Here is a 19487-nt window from a genome sequence, read left to right on the forward strand (position 1 = left end):
GTTTGGGAGGCTGAGGTGGACAGATTGCTTGAGTCCAGGAGTTTGAGACTAGTCTGGGCAACATTGTGAAACCCCGTCTCTACAAAAAAAATGACAAAATTACCTGGGCGTGGTGGTGGACGTTAGGACTGTTGTTCCCTGGCCACGGGGTTGCTATATTGAAAGATTTTTAGTGTATATTTTTGGAATAGATATCTCATTGTCAGGGGCTAATGAATATGTCCATGACTGTAGGTTTAGGAGAAGTAGACTGTTTGCCTTGCTTTTGAAGATCAAAAGTGGATCAGAGCAGATGAAGTAGATTTAGTAGATTCAATCGATTAGGAAGCAGTTCGGCACATTCCAGTCAGATCTGAAGTATTCTAACAAGGCTCCTGTCTCAGGAACTGTAGCTTTGTCTTTTTCTTCTGGTTGTCTCCCAGCTGTGTCTGCCACAGAAGTCTCTGTGAGTTAAGAGTTGGTAGTGCCACTTTGGGAGGCTGAGGCGGGCAGATCACAAGGTCAAGAGATCGAGACCACCCTGGCCAACATGGTGATACCCCGTCTCTACTAAAAATACAAAAATTAGCTGGATGTGGTGGCAGGCACCTGTAGTCCCAGCTACTCAGGAGGCTGAGGCAGGAGGATCGCTTGAACCCAGGAGGTGGAGGTTGCAGTGAGCCGAGATTGCGCCACTGCACTCCAGCCTGGCAACAGAGTGAGACTCCGTCCCAACAAAATAAAAGAGTTGGTAGTGCTGTTGTTTGAAGATTAGACAGATGGAAAATTGCTTGAAAATTTTTTAAAAGGCATAAACTTAGGCTTGCATAATGATTCCACCTTATTTTCAATATGCATGTTTTAACTTTTTAAAAGAAAAATCTTGTTGACCAGTACTAATACCAGGGATTCTGCTTTTGAAAAATGAATATTTAGGATGATCTAATGTATTAACACCAATTTCATAGTACTAGAAGGTATCAACTTTAATGTGAATATTTATGGGGGGCCAATAGATTAGTTAAAGGGTCTCTGTTTGAAGTAGTAGAAGATCCTGATTTAGAATCATTTGGTAGTGATGTATAAAAATTCAGATATAACCCCTCTCTCCTTCAAATCTGGGCTTTTCCTCATTTTCCCTTTCCCTTCCTTCTAGTTTTCCCCTTCCCCAAGGCTGCTAGAGAGCAAATTATAGTTCCTTTCCAAAGCGTTTACTCATCACTGCGTAACACATAGTATGCTCGTTGATGAATATTCAGTTCTCTTCAGGTGGTTCATGAATTGCCCTTTCTGTAAATCTATATTTGATAATGATCGAGTCAGTAATAAAGATGAAATTAAAAATATTTTATTGTTGCCTCAAGTTACAACCATGTGGCAATAGTGTGCCCCCTCTTTCATAATGTTACATTTCCTTGCTGTATGGTCTGAATGTTTGTGTTCCCCCAGTTTGTTGAACTCTGAACTCCCAAAGTGATGGTATTAGGAGGTAGGGCTTTGGGAGGTGATTAGGTCATGGAGTTGGCATCCTCATGAATGAGATTAGTGCCCTTATGTAAGAGATCCCAGAGCATGATGAGAAGATACTGTCTGTGAACCAGAAAGAGAGCCCTCTCTAGATGTTGAACCTGCCTTGATCTTAGACTCCCCAGCCTCTAGGACTGTGAGAAATAAATTTCTGTTGTTTATAAGCCACCATTTGTGGTATTTTGTTATAGCAACCCAAATGGAGTAAGACGTTTATAAATTATAGTACCTTACCTTTTGTTAGCAGTACATCTCCCCTCTGGTCTGTCAGTGTCAGGGCTGACAGGGAAGGTAGGGGAGAAGAGAATGAAGAGAAGATTATCCGTGTAATCTCATTTAATCCTCAGACAAGCTTAGATAGATAACATTATTCTTACTTGATGAATACAGAAGTGGATTAATTAATTTGCCCAGGGTCACATAGCTAGTGTAGATTGAACATCTATGATCCAAAATGCTCCAAAATCTGGAATTTTTGAATGCTAACAGGACGCTCAAAGGAAATGCTCTTTGGAACATTTCAGATTTGGGATTTGGATGCTCGGCTGGTAAGTATAATGCAGATATTCCAAAATTTGACATTGGAAACACTTCTGGTCCCAAGCATTGTAGATAAGAGATACTCAACCTATAGTACATTCAGGATTTGAACCAAGACCTAACTGTAGAGTCAATGTTTTTTCAATACACTGACTATGCTGGGAATATAGGGTCTGGAATTATCATTAGGGCTAAACCTGGAATAAATTCCAGGACATTCTTCGTCTTCTTCTACCCTGTGCTTCCCCAGTATTCCTATTCAGTTTAAATAGGGTTAATATGAACATCAAAGATCATCTTAACAGGAAAAATAAGAAAGCATTTTTATTTTTTAGGTTGTTGTGGGAAGGGGAAGCTAGAGGAAGGTAGGATGAAAGAAAGGAGAGGTAGCCCTTCTACTTTGTTTTGGGGTGGGTTTGGAGGCAAAGGGAAATTGACTGTCATGTGGATGGATGTACATGTGAACCTTAAAGAACTTTTAGCTTCAGTCAAAAAAGACTTCAGTAAGCCATCTTCTTGGGTCCAGGCCAGCTAGCAGGGAAGTAATCTACTTGAGGGACTAGAAAAACCAGAAAAGTTTCTAGGAGAGTCATATCAAATTCCAGAAAAAAATTAAATGGGAAAAAGCTGCTAGATGAAGGAAAAGATGAAGCTCTCTGAACATTGGCATAAGAATTGGGTTCATGCTAGGCGTGGTGGCTCACACCTGTAATCCTAGCTCTTAGGGAGGTAGAGGCAGGAGGATAGCTTGAGCCCAGGAGTTCACGACCTGCCTGGGCAATATAGCGAGACCCCATTTTCCACAGAAAGTGGGGAAAAAGACAAAAAAAAGTGTAAGAATTGGGTTCATGAGGCCCCCTTTCCTCAAGTGGGGTGATAGGGGATACTCAGTTCAGCAGTTACTTATTGTGTTGCTAAGAAGTGCCAGGCCAATTGCAAGAGACTCTGTACAGCTAAAAGAATTAAGGCCATGGGAAATTAACAAGATGATAAGGACAAAGTGAGGATGGATAACTAATATTCAGTGGCACAAGGGTCATAAGGGAGGCAGCAGTTGGAGTGGAGAAAGACTGACCTAGGTTTTATTCTGGTCCATCATTAGGATGCTTTGTGACCCTGAGCAATTTATCTTATGACTCTGGGACTTTCCTAATCTATAAAATGGACACCTTGGAGGGATAGTGTACCTTGCAGGAATATTGCAAAAACAGGAAATGTATATAAAATGCTTGACAGGTAGACTTTAATAATTTGATTGCTCTTAAGTGCCGTGAGGTGCAGATGAGGAAAAGGAAGAATCTGGTTGGGAAGGTTAAACTGGAAAAGGCTTTATTTTGGATTGATTGGAGTCTCAGAGAATGGCTAGTATTATGCGAGCGTGTGCAGTAAAGAACAAGCGCCAGTGCCTGATCCCGCTTTCTTCCTAGTGGGAACAAGAGCTAGGCATCTCTCACCCTTCTGCAGCTGGTCTGGGGCTGATGTCAGAGCCCAGAGGAGAACAGAATTGATTTCAAATAAGCAGCAAGTTCATGAGTCAAGTGGTCAGGCAGAAGATGAGGGCCAAAACCAGGGCAGAAGAATTGGAGCCCAGGTCAGGCATCCAGCTGGCTGGAATCCAAGGGAGTCCTGGGTGGCAGTCTCAGTGGAAGAGCCAGGGAGGGCAGGGCAGGAGTGGTCGGATCTGTGAGCTCCTCCAGCCTACTTTCCACTTAGTGAATTGGGTAGGAGGCTGTGTATCCTAGGTGAGTTTCAGGTCCCCACAGAGAATGGACCAAGTAATCATTGTCACCAAAGAGGGATCCTTCCTGGTGGTAGGTGCGATGGATAAGTGAGGGGTACCAGCAACCACCTGTCATAGGCTGACGGCCCAGATGATAAGTTCCCCACTGTGAACTTGCTTTTAGTCAGAGAAAAATCAGCTCTGTTGAATCTCCTAGGGTCTGCATATTTAACTAATTTGGGATGTTTCCTATTAACGCCTATTTTTCAAAATGTAAAAAAAATACAAGTAAAAATTTACCTGTATTGTCAGCATCCAGCTGCAACCACTGTTAATATTCTTGGTGTGTTCCTTACAGACTTTTGTCTATTCCAGTGCATACTGATGTACATATTCATGTTCATTTAAATAAAATGGGATTAGACAATGCTTGATGTTTTATGATATATTTTCTCATAAAAATTTAAGCTGTCTTATAAAATTTAATGTGTCAATGCCTGTTTTTATTTTATACCATTTTAATAGATGCATAGTACTTCGTTGTATGAATTTCCCCACTGTGAAACTTTACCCTTCATCTAATTTTTTGGCGTTAAGTTTTTTTACCGAGTAGAGTGTTTACACTAAAACCTTCCCTTCCTCCATCTCTGATAGTGACTTTCTGTTTTGCAGCATTGCTGGGAGCCTGGTGTATTCCTATATCACTTTCACTGAAGAGCAGCTGAGCAAACAGTCAGAGGCTAATAACAAGCTGGATATTAAGGGGAAAGGAGCAGTGTGACCGGAGGATTGCTTCATCTGATACGTAGGCCTAAGTTTTTAATCAACTCAGAACACTGGCAGTTCCTACACAGACACTGAGGTGTCTTGATTATGGAGGAAATAACCATTCCTTTGCACTTGTACAATCTGAGGATTGATTGCTGCCTTTTAAAATTTTATGAAGAGAGAAACTTATAATTGACTCTATTTTAAATACATTGTTTGAATTAATTTATATCAGACTGGAAAATGTACTGGGCTTTTTAATTTAATTTTTTTCTATGCCGACAGTGAAACATCAGTGTTTTGAAAGTATTTTATTTCATAATTTGATATCCAGGTGTCCCTGAGAGCTGCATATATAATGTTTGCCAACTGGAGCTTCATCATTCAAATTGTTGCTGCATCTGGAGGCAGTTTAGCCTTTCCTCTGCTGGAAATGCAGACGAATATGTGAAATTTCTCTTCTCTGAATCTTATTTCTTATGATTGCATTGTCTTCATCATATCATCATTCCATTTGCCAAGGAAAACAACTTTGGCACTATAAAAATATGTGGGGTTTGAAGTGTATTGCTATGTTGGCTTCCCTGATTTTCATAGGATGAGCAGAGTGCATTCCTTGAAAACGTTCTTTTTTTGTTGTGTAGAATGGGGATAATGAAGGGGGTGAGAAAGTAGGCCTTTTACTAATTTTTCATCTATTTGATTTATTGATTCAACTAAAATGTTTTAAGTATATGTGCCAGGCATTGTGCTAAATGCTGGAGATACAGAGGTGTTTGCAGAGGTAGTTGAAACATCTCACTCCTGCCATAGTGACTGAGGTAAGGTTGAGAATTTAGCTCTGTTAATCCATTCAGAAGATGTCACTAGAAGTAAGTTGTTTCAGCACTCAAAAGCCGCAAATCTGTAAATTGGATTAAAAACACCTGCCCTACCTATCCAGCAATAGTGTGAATCCAAATGCTGCAATGTGAGATGAGGTACAAGTAAAGAGCTGTGTTTTGTAAACCAATGCAGCTCAGCATTGACTCCCTCTCTAAGTGAAAATTGCAGACAGGCAAGTCTGTTTTCCCTTGCCTCCTTCCTTTGGGTTTGGTTGCTCTTTAGATGAATATGATGAGATCCCACATTTCTGAATTTATTGGTTTGAGGGGAAAGGCTGGTTAGATGTCTTTGTATTGTCAATGGTTGGTTTTTGTCTGGCAGTGTCAGTGTTAGAACTATCATCTTCCTTCTTAAATGGCATGAGCAATGAGCAAACTTCCCTCCTTTCAACATTCTCACCTACATCATATGCCCCTTGGCTCACCTACTGAGCTTGCCAACTTCTCTCAAAACCAGTGCTGCATTTTGGGAGAGCAGCTGTGAATGGGCACTGCCTAAATTGCCTCTTGGGGTAATCTGGAGGGTGGAGGTGTTAACTCAAACATAATCGTATGACTTGACTCAGAGATATCCATTGACTTTGAGGATTAGTGTGTTTGCTTAGGCCAGTTGTGCAGCCAGTGTGCAAGAGATTTGGTACCTTTGCACTAATGCACACACCAGTGTCTATTTCATTGGGTTTGGAATCCACTGAACTCTGTTGACCTAAACAGTTAGGGTTTTGATTTTTTTTTTTTTGATTTGCAAATTTATATTGAGATCATTTTCATATTCCTGTCTTTCTCTTTTGGTTTGTCTTTACTAAAGCTTGGCTGGTGGTGCTATGTCCCTAGAATTATCCCTGCAGCCAACTCCCAAGTTACAAGCTTCATTAAGAGCCTTAGACTCACTTTTTTCTAGCATCTTCTGACCTGAGAAAATTCCACTGGGAGTAAAGGATATTATCTTGTGTCATATGCGTCTTACTCTCCCTATTTTACCAATGAGAAAACAAAACTCAGAGAAAGATGACTTGCTAATACATCAAACCCATTTCCTTTTTATTGAACTATGCTGCCATTTAATTAACCGCCCTTCCCCTCTGAGGGAGTAGGGAAACAGATCCTGAGTTCACTTGAGCACTTTCAAAAAAGCAAGCAGTTGATTGAATTTGGTGTCAGAGAGGAGCATACTTTGCAAATCAGGAAGAGTGACAGGTTACCCTGTCCTGGAACCCTTATCCCACTTCCAGGCTGACTTTAGTTGTTAATGCACTTCTGGCTGTAAATGTTGCCAACACTTCCTGGTTTTGCTTAGGTACAGTGAAAGGGCATAGTGAGAGCTATTTTTAGTGATTCTGTTCCTTCTGTCAGCAACATGAAGGAGGGATGTTTGAATAATTTTTGTTGTAGAATATTTCTTCATGAAAGGCTTTTGGGTGTCTTTAACAGGTGTTGGGCTAGAGCCCCACCAGGAGTTGAACTGCCTTTTGGGGGTCAGGTTCCCTAGGAGATCTGTCACCTCTTCAGGAGTATTTGAGAACATTGTGTAGCTACAGCTTCACTAAATGCACCTGACAGGCTTCTGTGCCTTGGGAGCCCTGGCTTATGCTGAAACTTCTGGCTGACCAGAGCAGTACAGCAACTTCTGCCCTGTCTGTGTTCTGCTTCCTGGATGCCTCCTTCAGCTGCTAACCAGCATTGCAGGATGGAGCAGGGTGAACAAGCTGGAGACTGAATAGTCTTTTGGATTTTGTGTTTTGATTATTGCAGGCCTGTTATAATATACTGGTGATTTACCTGGTACTGTGGCACCTCCCAGAAAGTCTGGTTTTTGCCCCATGTTTGATATTTACTAGGCAGAAATTCTTTGTCCTGTTAACTGCCTCCTGGGAGAAAAAGAGGCAATATAGAGTTAAATCCTAAATTTGCCCACTGAGACAGATGAGCTGTGGTATTCCAAAAGACAAATTCTATGACTAGTGGCTCCTGTTCAATGTAAGTGAGACCCTCTTTGGCCAATCTGCTTCTAGTCAAGGCTAAATGGATTGGAATAACCCTAGTTGGCCAGGCTACAAATTGCCAACATGTCCCGTTGAGTTTTAATTGCCCCATGTGGCTGTGGACTTTATGAGTCAATCATTTATAGGCTCCAGTTTGCACCTAGTTTTTTTTTTTAAAAAAGTGCATTTATACGCTTTTGGTAGTCCTCTTTTATCAAGAATCCATGGAGGGTTTTGGTCAGTACAGCTGGTGCAGGATCCTCACAGAGAAACAGTGGAGTTTCACATTGAATTGGTTTGAAATGGCACCCCAGGACTTTGGGCCTGCCTTACTTTATAGCCTCGTTCAGTGAGCAAAAATTTAGTGAGCAGCTGTTGTATGCCAAGTATTTTGCTAAGCTCTGGAAAAAAGATAAACAAGACATGGTTCTTGCTTTCAAGGAGTGTGTAATTCTTTAACCAGATATGGTAACCTGGACCCTGAGTGGGAGAAAGGAGACAGATGAAAGGAGTCCCTGATTTTGTAACCAAGAGCTGCCTGCATAGTTATGAGTATCACTGATTTTAGGGGCATCCCACAGAGCTAAAGCATTTTTTTAATCTGAGAGGACTTTTGTAACTCATATTAATCTTCTAGCTCTGAGATAGCAACACAGCTCTTAGAATTCTGTAAGTAGCTTGAGGCCTTCTCCTCTACTGTACATGTTCTTGCTTTCCCAAAACTGTAAGTTTGGTTTTTCCTATGAACAGGACTGTAATTGATTTTTCTCTCCCTGAGGAAAAAAGTTCAGAATAAATGAGACATGGATATGAAACTACTTAGCACAATGCCTGGTACATATTAGGCACTCAGCAAATGTGGCTACCGTGTCATTATTTCATGGTGAGACTCAAGGCAAAACAAGATTCTTAATTTATGCTCTGTAAATGCTAGAGGCTTGGGCAGTATGGTATATCCTGAAAAACAGGACCCTGTGTCTCATTGCCTCTAGAATCCTTAGGTAGCAGTTTCTGTTCACTGTCTCTTCTTTTTTAAAAATATCTGCTGGACACAATTATGGCCATTACATGATGCAAGTGATTCTACCTATTTTTAAAAAAGAACAAAATTGCTTTTATATTGTGACGGTACATTTTAATAAAGGAAAATTATTTTCTTCCCCCTCCTCCCCCTCGTTTTTTTTTTTTTTTTTTTTTTTTAAATAAACAAGGTCTTGCTCTGTCGCCAGCCAGGCTGGAGTGTAATGGCGTAATCATAGCAGCTCACCACAGTCTCAAACTCCTAGGCTCAAGTGATCCTCCTGCCTTAGCCTGCTAAGTAGCTACGACTATAGGCATGTGCCATTACGCCTGGCTCATTTCTTCCTTTTTTTTTTTTTTTTTTTTTTTTCTGGTAAAGACAGGGTCTCACTGTGTTGCCAGACTGGTCTCAAACTCCTGGCCTCAAGTAACTCTTCTGTCTCAGCCTCCCAAAGTGCTGGGATTACAGGTGTGTGCCACATGTCCGGCCAGGAAAATTATTTTCTATCTTAAAGAAAGATAATTACATTTTAGAATGGCAATTCAGTTAAATCTTTCTCAGTTTTTTACCTTAAGATGGCTCCTGGAAAGGCCAGCGTTCCTTTTCCCCTCTCTGAATTGAAAGCACTTGACCCCATGCTGCCCCTGCTTGCAGGCCTGTCTCAGTTGTCAGATACTGTGAGTCCCTGGCACCATTACTGTTTTCTAAGCCAGTCTTCTAGGTCTTACTTTCAGGATGCTGCTTCATGGTATGAGGATATAGTTTACAGTGTTGTAGTTTTGTTTTTTTTTTAAAGCTTTGTTCTTTGAAAATACTTTTTAAAAAGAAATCTACTGGTTAGATTTATTGTCTCACAAAAATGTTTTTAGAGATTATTTTTTTCACAAATGTTTTCTTTCTCATGCTGATGATCAACTGATTTTTGTCTACAGGTGTTAGCTTCTCACAGTATTTTTTCATTTTAGAGTCTATTTACCAAATGACCATTTTTAGTGTTAAAAGGTACTGAGGAATTGAGATATGTAAATCAGGTGACATAAACATGAAAATTATGTGCCTAAATATTTTTGTAATGGTGTAAAATAAATACTTTTTCCTGAAAACAAGTATTAAAATTCCTTTGTAACTGCATACAGAGACTAATCCAGAGCCAGAAGTCTGCCCATATTTTAGAGGTTGGCATCCTGTTAGTTGAGACTCCATATGTAGAAAATACTGTTTTATATACAATTGCTTTTATGAATAGTACGTATGACTGAATATCCAGTGTCTTGTGGCATACTTGTGGTAAATTAGAAGGAAAGAAGTGCTAATCTTTCTGTTTTCAGGGTATTTCAACTGCATTATCAGGTTTCCAAGCTTCTGAGTAGCTTTACTCATCAAGTAGAGGCATTTTGGTACAAGCAGACTCAGCAGAGGTGGAAGCACATTAAGTTGTGTCAGAGGGAGAAGCATATTAAACCTTTTTTAAAGAAAAAGATTGTGGTAAAATACACATAAAATATACCATCTTAGACATTTTTAAGCATACAGTTTAGTAGTGTTACATATATTCAGTTGTTCAACCAATCTCCAGAACATTTCCTTGCAAAATTAAAACTCCATACCCATTAAACAGAAACTCACCATTTTCCCCTCACCTCAGTCATCAATAACCACCGTTCTTTACGTTTCTATGAATTTGACTACTCTAGGTATTTTATATAAGTGGAATCGTACCATATTTGTCTTTTTGTGGCTGGCTTATTTCACATAGCATAATGCCCTTCACGTTATTCCATGTTGTGTAACATATGTCAGAATTTCCTTCCTTCCTTAAGTCTGGATAATATTCCATTGTAGGTGTACCATTTTGTTTATCCAGCCTTTGGTTGATGGGTACTTGGGTTGCTTCTACCTCTCGGCTATTGTGAATAATCCTGCTATGAACATGGGTGTACAAATACTTTTCAAGATCCCACTTTTTTGTGTGTGTTTTTTTAGACAGAGTTTCACTCTTGTTGCCCAGGCTGGAGTGCAATGGCACCATCTTGGCTCACTGCAATCTCGACTTCCCGGGTTCAAGCGATTCTCCTTCCTTAGCCTCCGGAGTGACTGGGATTACAGGCATGCACCACCACGCCCATCTAATTTTTGTGTTTTTAGTAGAGACGGGGTTTCATCATGTTGGTCAGGCTGGTCTCGAACTCCTGACTTCAGGTGATCCACCCGCTTCCACCTCCCAAAGTGTTGGAATTACAGGCATGAGCCACTGTGCCCTGCCAAGATCCCACTTACTTTTCTTTTGGGTATATACTCAGAAGTGAAATTCCTGTATCATATGGTAATTCTAATTTTTTTGAGAAACCACTAGACTGTTTTCCATTATGGCTGGCCCATTTTAGAATCCCACCAAGAGTGCCCAAGGGTTCCAGTTTCTCCACATCCTCACCAACACTTGTTATTTTCTGTTTTTCAGATTGTAGCCGTCCTAATGGATGTGATATAATCTTGTTCTGGTTTTGATTTGTATTTTCCTAATGATTACTGATGTTGAGCATCTTTTCATATGCTTGAGGTGATGTTTAGTTGTAAGAATTCTTTATATCCTGGATTTTAACCCCCTTAGATATATATGTCTAAGGATATATATATATATATTTTTAACAGTAACATATAATGTATAAATAACAATATTTATATTATTAAATTAATATATATATTTAAGGATTATATATATATTTAACAGCTTTCCTCGTGTTTTCTAAGAATTTTGTAATTTTATGTCTTAAATTTAGATCTTGAATATATTTTTGATTTCTGTATATGTTGTAAATACATATTTAACCTCTTTAGATATAGGGTATCTGCATATATATACAGATACATCTTTATACGTCTCTATATCTGTGTGTGTATATATATACACACAGATATATCTATATCTAAAGGGGTTATATATATATATATACACATATATATATATATAATTTTTTTTTTTTTTTTTTTTTTTTAAGCACAGGGTCTCACTTTGTCACCCAGGCTGGAGTGCAGTGGCATGATCACAGCTCACTGCAGCCTCAATTTTCTGGGCTCAAGAAATTCTCCTACCCTAGCCTCCTGAGTAGCGGAGTAGAGGTGCATACCACCACACCCAGCTAATTTTTTTGTAGAGACGGGGTTTTGTCATTGCTGCCCAGGCTGGTCTCAAACTCCTGGGCTCAAGCAATCTGCCTGCCTGGGTCTCCCAAAATGCTAGGATTCCAGGTATAAGGTGCTGCGCCCAGCCCCTTTATCAGATATATTATTTGCAAATACTTTCTGTCATTCCACAGGTTACCTTTTCACTCCTTTGATTATATTCATTGACTTTGATGCACAGCAAAGTTCTGAATTTTTATGTAGTCCAGTTATTTACTTTTACTTTTGTTGCCTGTGCTTTTGGTGGCATATCCAAGATATGCTGCCAAATCCAATGTGAGTTTTATAATTTTACGTCTTAAATTTAGATCTTGAATACATTTTGAGTTAATTTCTGTATATGTTGTAAAGTAAGGGTCCAACTTCATTCTTTTGCATGTGGATATTTCATTTTCCCAACACCATTTGTTGAAGAGATTGTCCTTAACACATGTTTTAATCAACTTTAAAAAACCCTCTTAGAGTCTGATTTTTTTCTAATTTGTTGAAATTAGAATTCATCTTTTTGATAGCTTCTTGTCTCACTTGGCTTCCTTGAAGCATAGGCTGTCAGTATTGGGCAACACTATAGATGATGCACTGCTGAGAGGAGAATGCCCAGAGCTGGTGCCATTGTGTACCCGCAGTAGGTCAGCAGTTACCAGGTAACTTCAATTCTTCTTTCCTACAGTTCTCATCACTTGGGGCCTATGTATCCATTGGTTCATCCATCCATCAAGCCAGACTGAGTTCACTGGGGCCAGCACCCATCCTCTAGTAGAGGCCTGGCATCTACAGATGAAGCTCAGAGAGGCACACTTGCCCGGTGTGGTCAGGGAACCCGCATTCAAACCCCAATCAGTCTGACTTCAGACACCCTTGCTCTTCACCACCATGCTAGGTTCTCGTTTCTCTTAAGTCTGTCTGTAATAGACTTGGCAGTACCAAACTCATCACCGCTCTATACTTGTCAAATACTATTTTTCATTCATTGTTCACCCACTGTGGATTTAAAGCTTAAGCATGAGATGGTGGCTGGTTTAATCTGAGAAGGCAAAGCAGCCATGCTTTTCCAGCTGTGCTAAAAGTGCCCTCTTGTGGCAACACCTGCTTTTGGCAGCTAAATGATGGAAAGCAGTTTAAGAGGAAGGAAAAGCAGTATTTACTGAGGGCCGACTGTGTTTTCACTGGGTTGGGGCTAGAATGTGCCTTCTCATATTTGGTCCTTCCAGCACTTTACTGGTGCATAAATGGTGGCTTTAGCCAGGCTAAGGAATTTGTCCAACTTCACTCACATGAGAAATGTAAACCTGGACTTTGATTCCAAAACCCCTTTCTTTCTGAAGAATATATTTTATATATCATCCCTCGTTGTTAGAGAAAGAAACAGGAGGGTTTCATCAAGAGTGCTTTATCATATCTGCCTATTTATCTTTCAGATAATTTTTTTCAGTGAATATTTTTGAGGACAGTGTCCACAAATGATGACAGAATTATGAAAGTATAGCTGAGATATGCATATGAATGTATGGGAGGAGGAATTTCATTCCACCTGGGAATGGTAGGAAAGGTTTCCTTGGAGAAATGGCATTTGAGCTGATTCCTGAAAAACAACTAGGATTTGCCTGAGAAAATACTGGTGGGGACAGCCCACCCACCTTCTAGGGCCTCTGTCCCACTCCTTGACTGGAGTGCATCTCTCCTTATAGTACGTGCCCTCGTCTCTGTGGGTCTTCCTTGACCAGCCTATCTGAAATAGGCTCCCCTGCCCTCACCACACCATGTTCTCTTCTCTCCCTTATTTCATCTCCATAGCACTTCAGGCTCTATGAAGACAGAGGTTTTGGTCTGTTTTTTTAGCATAGCAGGGCAGAAGCATGGCCTCATTTGCATTTTAGAAAGATCACACCAGCTGCAGTATTTGGATTGTATACTGTATGTCAGAGGTTAGCAAATTCAGATGTCGCACAGGGGCCAGGTGTGAATACCTAGAGTGAGTGGTGGGGCTTGGGGTACATACCTGCTCAAAGGCATTGAAATAAAACAAAAAATCTGCCAGCTAGACTTAGCCCACTGGCTACCAGCATGACTAAGTTGAACTACTACAGATGAGATTTGCACTATGACAGGATCACTGGGATTGCTGCGTGGATGACTGTCAGGTGGGGATCACAGAAGGGCAGGACTGGAGGTGAGTGTATCAGATAGAGCAGGCTGTTGCGCTAGTGAGAATGATGAGGTCCTATAGTACAGTTGTTTCTTTTTTCATAGAAAAGAAGGGATTTGAGTTATTTTAGGAATTAGAATTAACAGGTGATGAGACTTTCTTTTTTTTTTTTAAGTAAAGTTGTTTTTTTTTTTTTTTTCCTTTTTTGCCTAAATTTGTCTTCAGGAGACCATTTTAACTTTGGGAACTTTTTTTTAATTAAGTATTTTATTTAATTATTTTCAAGAAACCAACTTAAATACTTAATTAAAACTTGAGGCCTATATTGAAAACAGGTTTCCTGATAGTTTCCAGAACATTATTTGAAACACCTGTTTCCTCAACTAAGATTTAAAAATTTAATAATCCACTGTAGGATGCTGAATAGACTTCACCCATTATCACTTTGGATTTTTTTTCTTTTTTTTTTTTCTTTTTGAGACAGAGTCTCGCTCTGTCACCCAGGATGGAGTGCAGTGGCGTGATCTCGGCTCACTGCAACCTCTGCCTCCCGAGTTCAAGTGATTCTCTTGCCTCAGCCTCCTGAGGAGCTGGGGCTACAGGCTTGTGCCAGCACGTCTGGCTAGTTTTTGTATTTTTAGTAGAGACAGGGTTTCATCATGTTGGCCAGGCTGGTCTCGAACTCCTGACCTCAAGTGATCCACCCGCCTCGGCCTCCCAAACTGCTAGGATTACAGGCATGAGCCACTGCGCCTGGCCTGGACTTCTTGATATCTTGTTGTTTTCATCATCCATCAGAATTACGAGTTCAGCTTCTCTCTGGACTAAACTGGCAGTTCTCAGGGTGCTGCGGCGCTAATAGTGACGAAGTAGACAAGATGGCCACATGACACTGACAGTGAAACCAATCATCTCACCGGAGTCGTCAGGTGAGCGGAACCTTTCCCTAAGGGCTCATGGCCCACCTGTGCTAGGGCTGAGAGTCCAGTGCTGCACATGGCCATCCCATGACCTAATGAACATCTAAGCATGCATGCTTGCAAACCTAAATGTTTTTAAAGCTGATTTTGATCTACCAATACAAGAATGCTGATTGTCCTGCATTTTAGGTAAGCCAGTAAGTTTTGATCCAATTATTTTAACTTACAAAACATAATGGTGTACTTTCACCTAACCTCAATGCTTTCCGAGTATAAAAGCAGTAACGTTTTTGAGGTGACTAACTTACGTTTCCAAGAGTTTTCCAAAAAGGTAATATTTGAAGTGTAGCAAGAAACAGTGCCTGCTATACCACAGTAAAAATACATTTATTGAGCCATTTTTACATGCTACACAGACTTTTTTTTAGCACCTTGCGTAATGACACATTTTAATCCTCTAAACAATCCTTTAAAGTTAGTCCTAGTGTTATTTTAGAGGTGAAACAAGCATGGGAAAGTTTTATTGTTGGACAGTGGTATTTGTGAGACAGTCTTTGCTTAGAATATAAATTGGTCTTTCTGTAAAGCCTATCTTTTTCTCTGAGGTCATGGAGCTTCCTAGAACAAGCAGTAAAGTATATGATGTTTGAGGGTGAAAGAAATGTCACAGTACATATTATTTTATATCAAAATATATCTGAGTCCCCATCTTGCCACCTACCAGGAAATTCAGTCCCAGTTCTTCGCTAAGGTTACACAAGATCCAAGAGAATTGCCTGTGCACAGAAGATACAAGAGGGACTCTTGTCTTCAGTCCATCATGCTCACTGCTGAACTCCTTAGTGACCAACTCTAAGGTGTCCTTTGAAGGCAGATGGTACAACAAATTGCAAACTTTGCCCTGGTGATAGTTTCTACTACTGGAAGTTCCAGTGCCTAGAGTCCAACCTGTTTTGTACTCCATGTAGTCATTCCTCTGATGTCTTTCTAGAGAATGAAGCTCACATTCCTGCCATTCTCAGAGCCTACTAACATCTTTTTTCCAACTGGGGGAATTTCTCTTTTCTAGAGTTCAGAGTTGTGGGAAAAAGCTAGGAGAAAGATTGTTTGCAAGCAGCATGTTTTCTATTCTACAACACACATCTTCCCTAAACACAAAGACCTGACTTAGAAAAATAGGTAAACAAAATCCAGATCATTGGAAAGAGCAAGTCTTACAACTTCTCAAGGTAGCTCAGTTTTATTTGTAAATTGGGGAAAATGACGTTGTGAAGATTGTTTTATAATTAGTGCCGTGCTTTTAACAGCAATCACTTAAGAATGGTAGATAATATTTGCAGTAGACTTGTTTTATCTGCCTAATAGTCTTTCTCTGTGACCAGCCTATTTTCCTTTTGAGGGAATGCATCTTCCCCAACTGTTGTAGCCAAATAAACCCAAAGGGTGCTGCCATCTTATGATGAAGACCTACCTGCCTAACCGCACAAAGACAAGTTGGGTAAAGGGTAGCTAATAGTATCCTACTTCTCTGGCCATCGGGATTGACTGGACAAGGGTTAAGCCCATGGCTCTAGCCATGAATACGTGTGAGCCATTAAGTGCCATGAAGGAAAAGGATACAGGCATCCGACATTGTCAAAGAAGCTCAGTCTAAAGTTGCTGAACCTCGGGACAAGTCATTTTTCCATTTTCGGCCTTGGATTTTCCCTTCTGTAAGACAAGAGGATTGAGTGAGAGATTCCAGAAGGACCGCATCTGGGCTTTGGCAGCCTATTCTCACTCACCTGCTTCATTTATAGGCTTCCGGTTGCTCTGCAGAAGGCTCAGAGTGTGCAAGGTTCTTTGTTGCTGCTATACAGGTTAGAGTGCACCTGCTAATTTTTCTCTTTGCCAGTTATATAGAAAGTAAAGGCAGTTGGGATCAGCTGCCAAGTGAGCACCAGCAAAAATTTGAAAGCCACTACAAGTTTGCAATTCTGAAATCCACAGGGCTCTGAAAACCAAGCTTTTTCTTGTCGAATTTGGCTACAAAATCTGACCTGAAGTTCATGTCAATACATTTTATTGTGGCCATATATCCAGCCGTAGGTTTGAGAATGTGCTGTGGATGTGTTTTGAAATACCGCTAGCCACAAGGGTTTTGGATAAGGGATTGTAGACGTGTACTATTACCTACCTGGTCATTAGCCAGCACTCTCTAGGGACAAAATATTTTCCTATAAGGTGTCTCATTTATAATCTCAACAGACCTACTGGCACATTGGTATCCTTATTTTACAGATGGCCAGTTTAGAGGTTTTGCTTACCACAGATTATACAGTAATGGCCAGATGAAGAGGAGAAATCTTGAAACGTGGCTGAATTTGGATGAGTGGGTATGGAAAAAGGTGGTATGATATAAAAAAAGCTGTAAATATTTTGATTGGGAGGATTCTGAATAAAATAATATTTTAGGCTATCCCTTGGTTGAAATGGAGGAACAATATGAGGTATAGTTGGAGATAAGGAAATGCAAGGCCAGGTACTGTGGGCTTTCACTCTTTGTTCTGGAATATTTAGAAGAACTAATAAACATTTAATGTGGCTCCAAGCATCAGATGAATCCACTGCTTTCCCCATTAGACTTATAGGATATACCTTGTGAAGACTAGAATGGATATAAATGACAGTGGTTCAGAAACACTTCCTCAGTTTGTCACATGGATGATGAGTTGACTTTTTGACAAACTTTAGGGAAGGAAATAAAGGGCTCTGATACCGCTAGTATTCATGCCACAAAAATGGGACTGTGACTCTCTGTGGAACCCAGAAGGCAACTGGGACTCAGGCTAGCAATGTGGTCACTGACATCCATGTAATTGTTTCTTCTCTTCTCCCCAGCCTCCCCCAAATCAACAGGTTTTAGAGAGTGGGAGAATGTGTAGGTATAGGATTACACAAGCAATGGGAGATGCTGTTTTCCATAATTTAACCAGGCAACCCTTTGAAGAAAGAAAAGTTTTCAAAAATCCTAGAGTCGGAGCTCCCCCAAAAAGCAAGTAAAATGGTACCCTCTACCAGTGATGTAGTAACTGGATGAAAACACGTTTATACTACTACTCAGATGGAAGTGAAGAATGGCGGCGGTACAAAGGGCAACTCAAGATGTATCCCCAAAGGCAGAATAGAACAGTCACTGCAAAGAGTAGCTAGAATTAGGCCCTAAGCAGGAGAGACAAATGATTATAGGCTATGCTATAACCTATATGCTAATATGTTCAGTGAGTAAGGGAAGAGGCATGGTGCTTGGATGTGGGTGTATGATAGTGAGGAAAACAGACTCGACCCTCCCCCTCAGGAGGCTTACTGTCGGAGGGGGAAATAATCATGCAAAACCAAATGACACCTGGGACAAGTGCTATGAGACTTCTTTAATAAGGGAGTCTGACCACTTTAAGTCCACCACGTTTGGCATATGAGCTTCATTACTTTTCCTAACTATACATACACACGAAAATAGATCCCTTTGCCAAAACTGGTATCATTCTGTTCAAAGGTATCTACAACAACTCCCATCTGCTGCAATCCTAAGGGAGCTGTTTTATTCTAACCTACTAGCACTAGCTACAAGAATTTTGTGGCCAGGTGTGGTGGTCACACCTGTAATCCCAACATTTTGGGAGGCTGAGGCAGGCGGATTGCTTGAACCCAGGAGTTTGAGACTAGCCCTGGCAACACAGCAAGACCCTGTCTCTCCAAAAAAATAAAAATTAGGGTGTGGTGGCCCACACCTGTCCCAGCCACTTGGGAGGCTGAGGTGGGAGGATCCCTTCAGTCAGGGAGGTTGAGGCTGCAGTGAGCAGTGATCATACCACTGCACTCCAGCATGGGCAACAGAGCAAGACGTTGTCTCTGAAAAAAAAAAAATTGCAGATGTAGTCCACGTATGTTCATAGTGTTTTTTAAATGCAAAGATTTGTCTACTAAACAAACACTAGAGGCAAATGCGTAAGACAACAAAGGGGGCCACACAGCAAAGCAGTTCACAAAGCTTGTAATTCAGGATGTTTGAAAGCTCAAAACCACCAGCCACCCAAGTAAATTTCTGTCATGTACAAATATGTGCTTAGAGGGGATTAAGGGAGTACCTTTCAAAAATAATAAAAAAGGATATACTCAGAATGACTGGCACCACTATTAGCTCCTAAGCAGAACTAGTTTCTCATGTTCACTCAGCTAAAGCACAGATGGTGACAAGAATAGACTAAGGAATTTGAAAAGCCGCTCTTGGGAACAAGCTCTTAACCTAAATCTAGATTTTCTGGTCAAGAATTTAAAGTGGCTCAGATCAATCTATTCTGATGCAGTTCTCTACCTGATCTTGTTTCTGGAAGGAACCGCCCCCCAATTCAAGGCCCGTATGTTTTCTTTTTAAAAATGTTTAAGCTCAGACATGGTGGCTCACGCCTGTAATCCCAACACTTCGGGAGGCTGAGGCGGGAGGATCACTCGAGCCCAGGATTTCCAGAGTGGCCTGGGCAACATAGACCTTGCCTCTACAAATAATAAAAAAAAATTAGCTGAGCATGGTGGTGCACAACTGTAAACCCAGCCACTCAGGAGGCTGAGGTGGAAGGATTACCTGCGCCCAAGGAGGTCAAGGCTGCAGTGAGCCATGATCTTGCCACTGCACTCCAGCCTAGGCAGCAGAGTGAGACCGTCTCAAATAATTTTTTAGAAGTTTATATATTCCTCATATTAATCCAAAGTCAATTTCAGGGATCATCTAATTTTGCTGAGTGAAACCATTTATTTTGGAACTACCCGAACTCTACAAATTC

The 19487-nt window shown here is 40.6% G+C and overlaps 1 protein-coding gene across 2 annotated transcripts in view; it reads left to right on the forward strand.

Moving 5' to 3' along the window:
* Nucleotides 1-9279, forward strand: part of SLC35D1 (solute carrier family 35 member D1) — a 54828-nt gene extending 45549 nt beyond the window's left edge. Inside the window, exons 12-13 of one of the 2 annotated variants that reach the window (XM_024243811.3) lie at nucleotides 4439-4571; nucleotides 4869-7572. In XM_024243811.3, coding sequence (XP_024099579.1) covers nucleotides 4439-4547 — 109 coding nt within the window. In that variant the 3' untranslated portion in view covers nucleotides 4548-4571; nucleotides 4869-7572. 2 annotated transcript variants of the gene reach the window in all.
* Nucleotides 9280-19487: the final 10208 nt, after the last annotated feature.

This window comes from Pongo abelii, chromosome 1 (genome assembly GCF_028885655.2).
Source record: "Pongo abelii isolate AG06213 chromosome 1, NHGRI_mPonAbe1-v2.0_pri, whole genome shotgun sequence".
NCBI lineage: Eukaryota > Metazoa > Chordata > Mammalia > Primates > Hominidae > Pongo > Pongo abelii.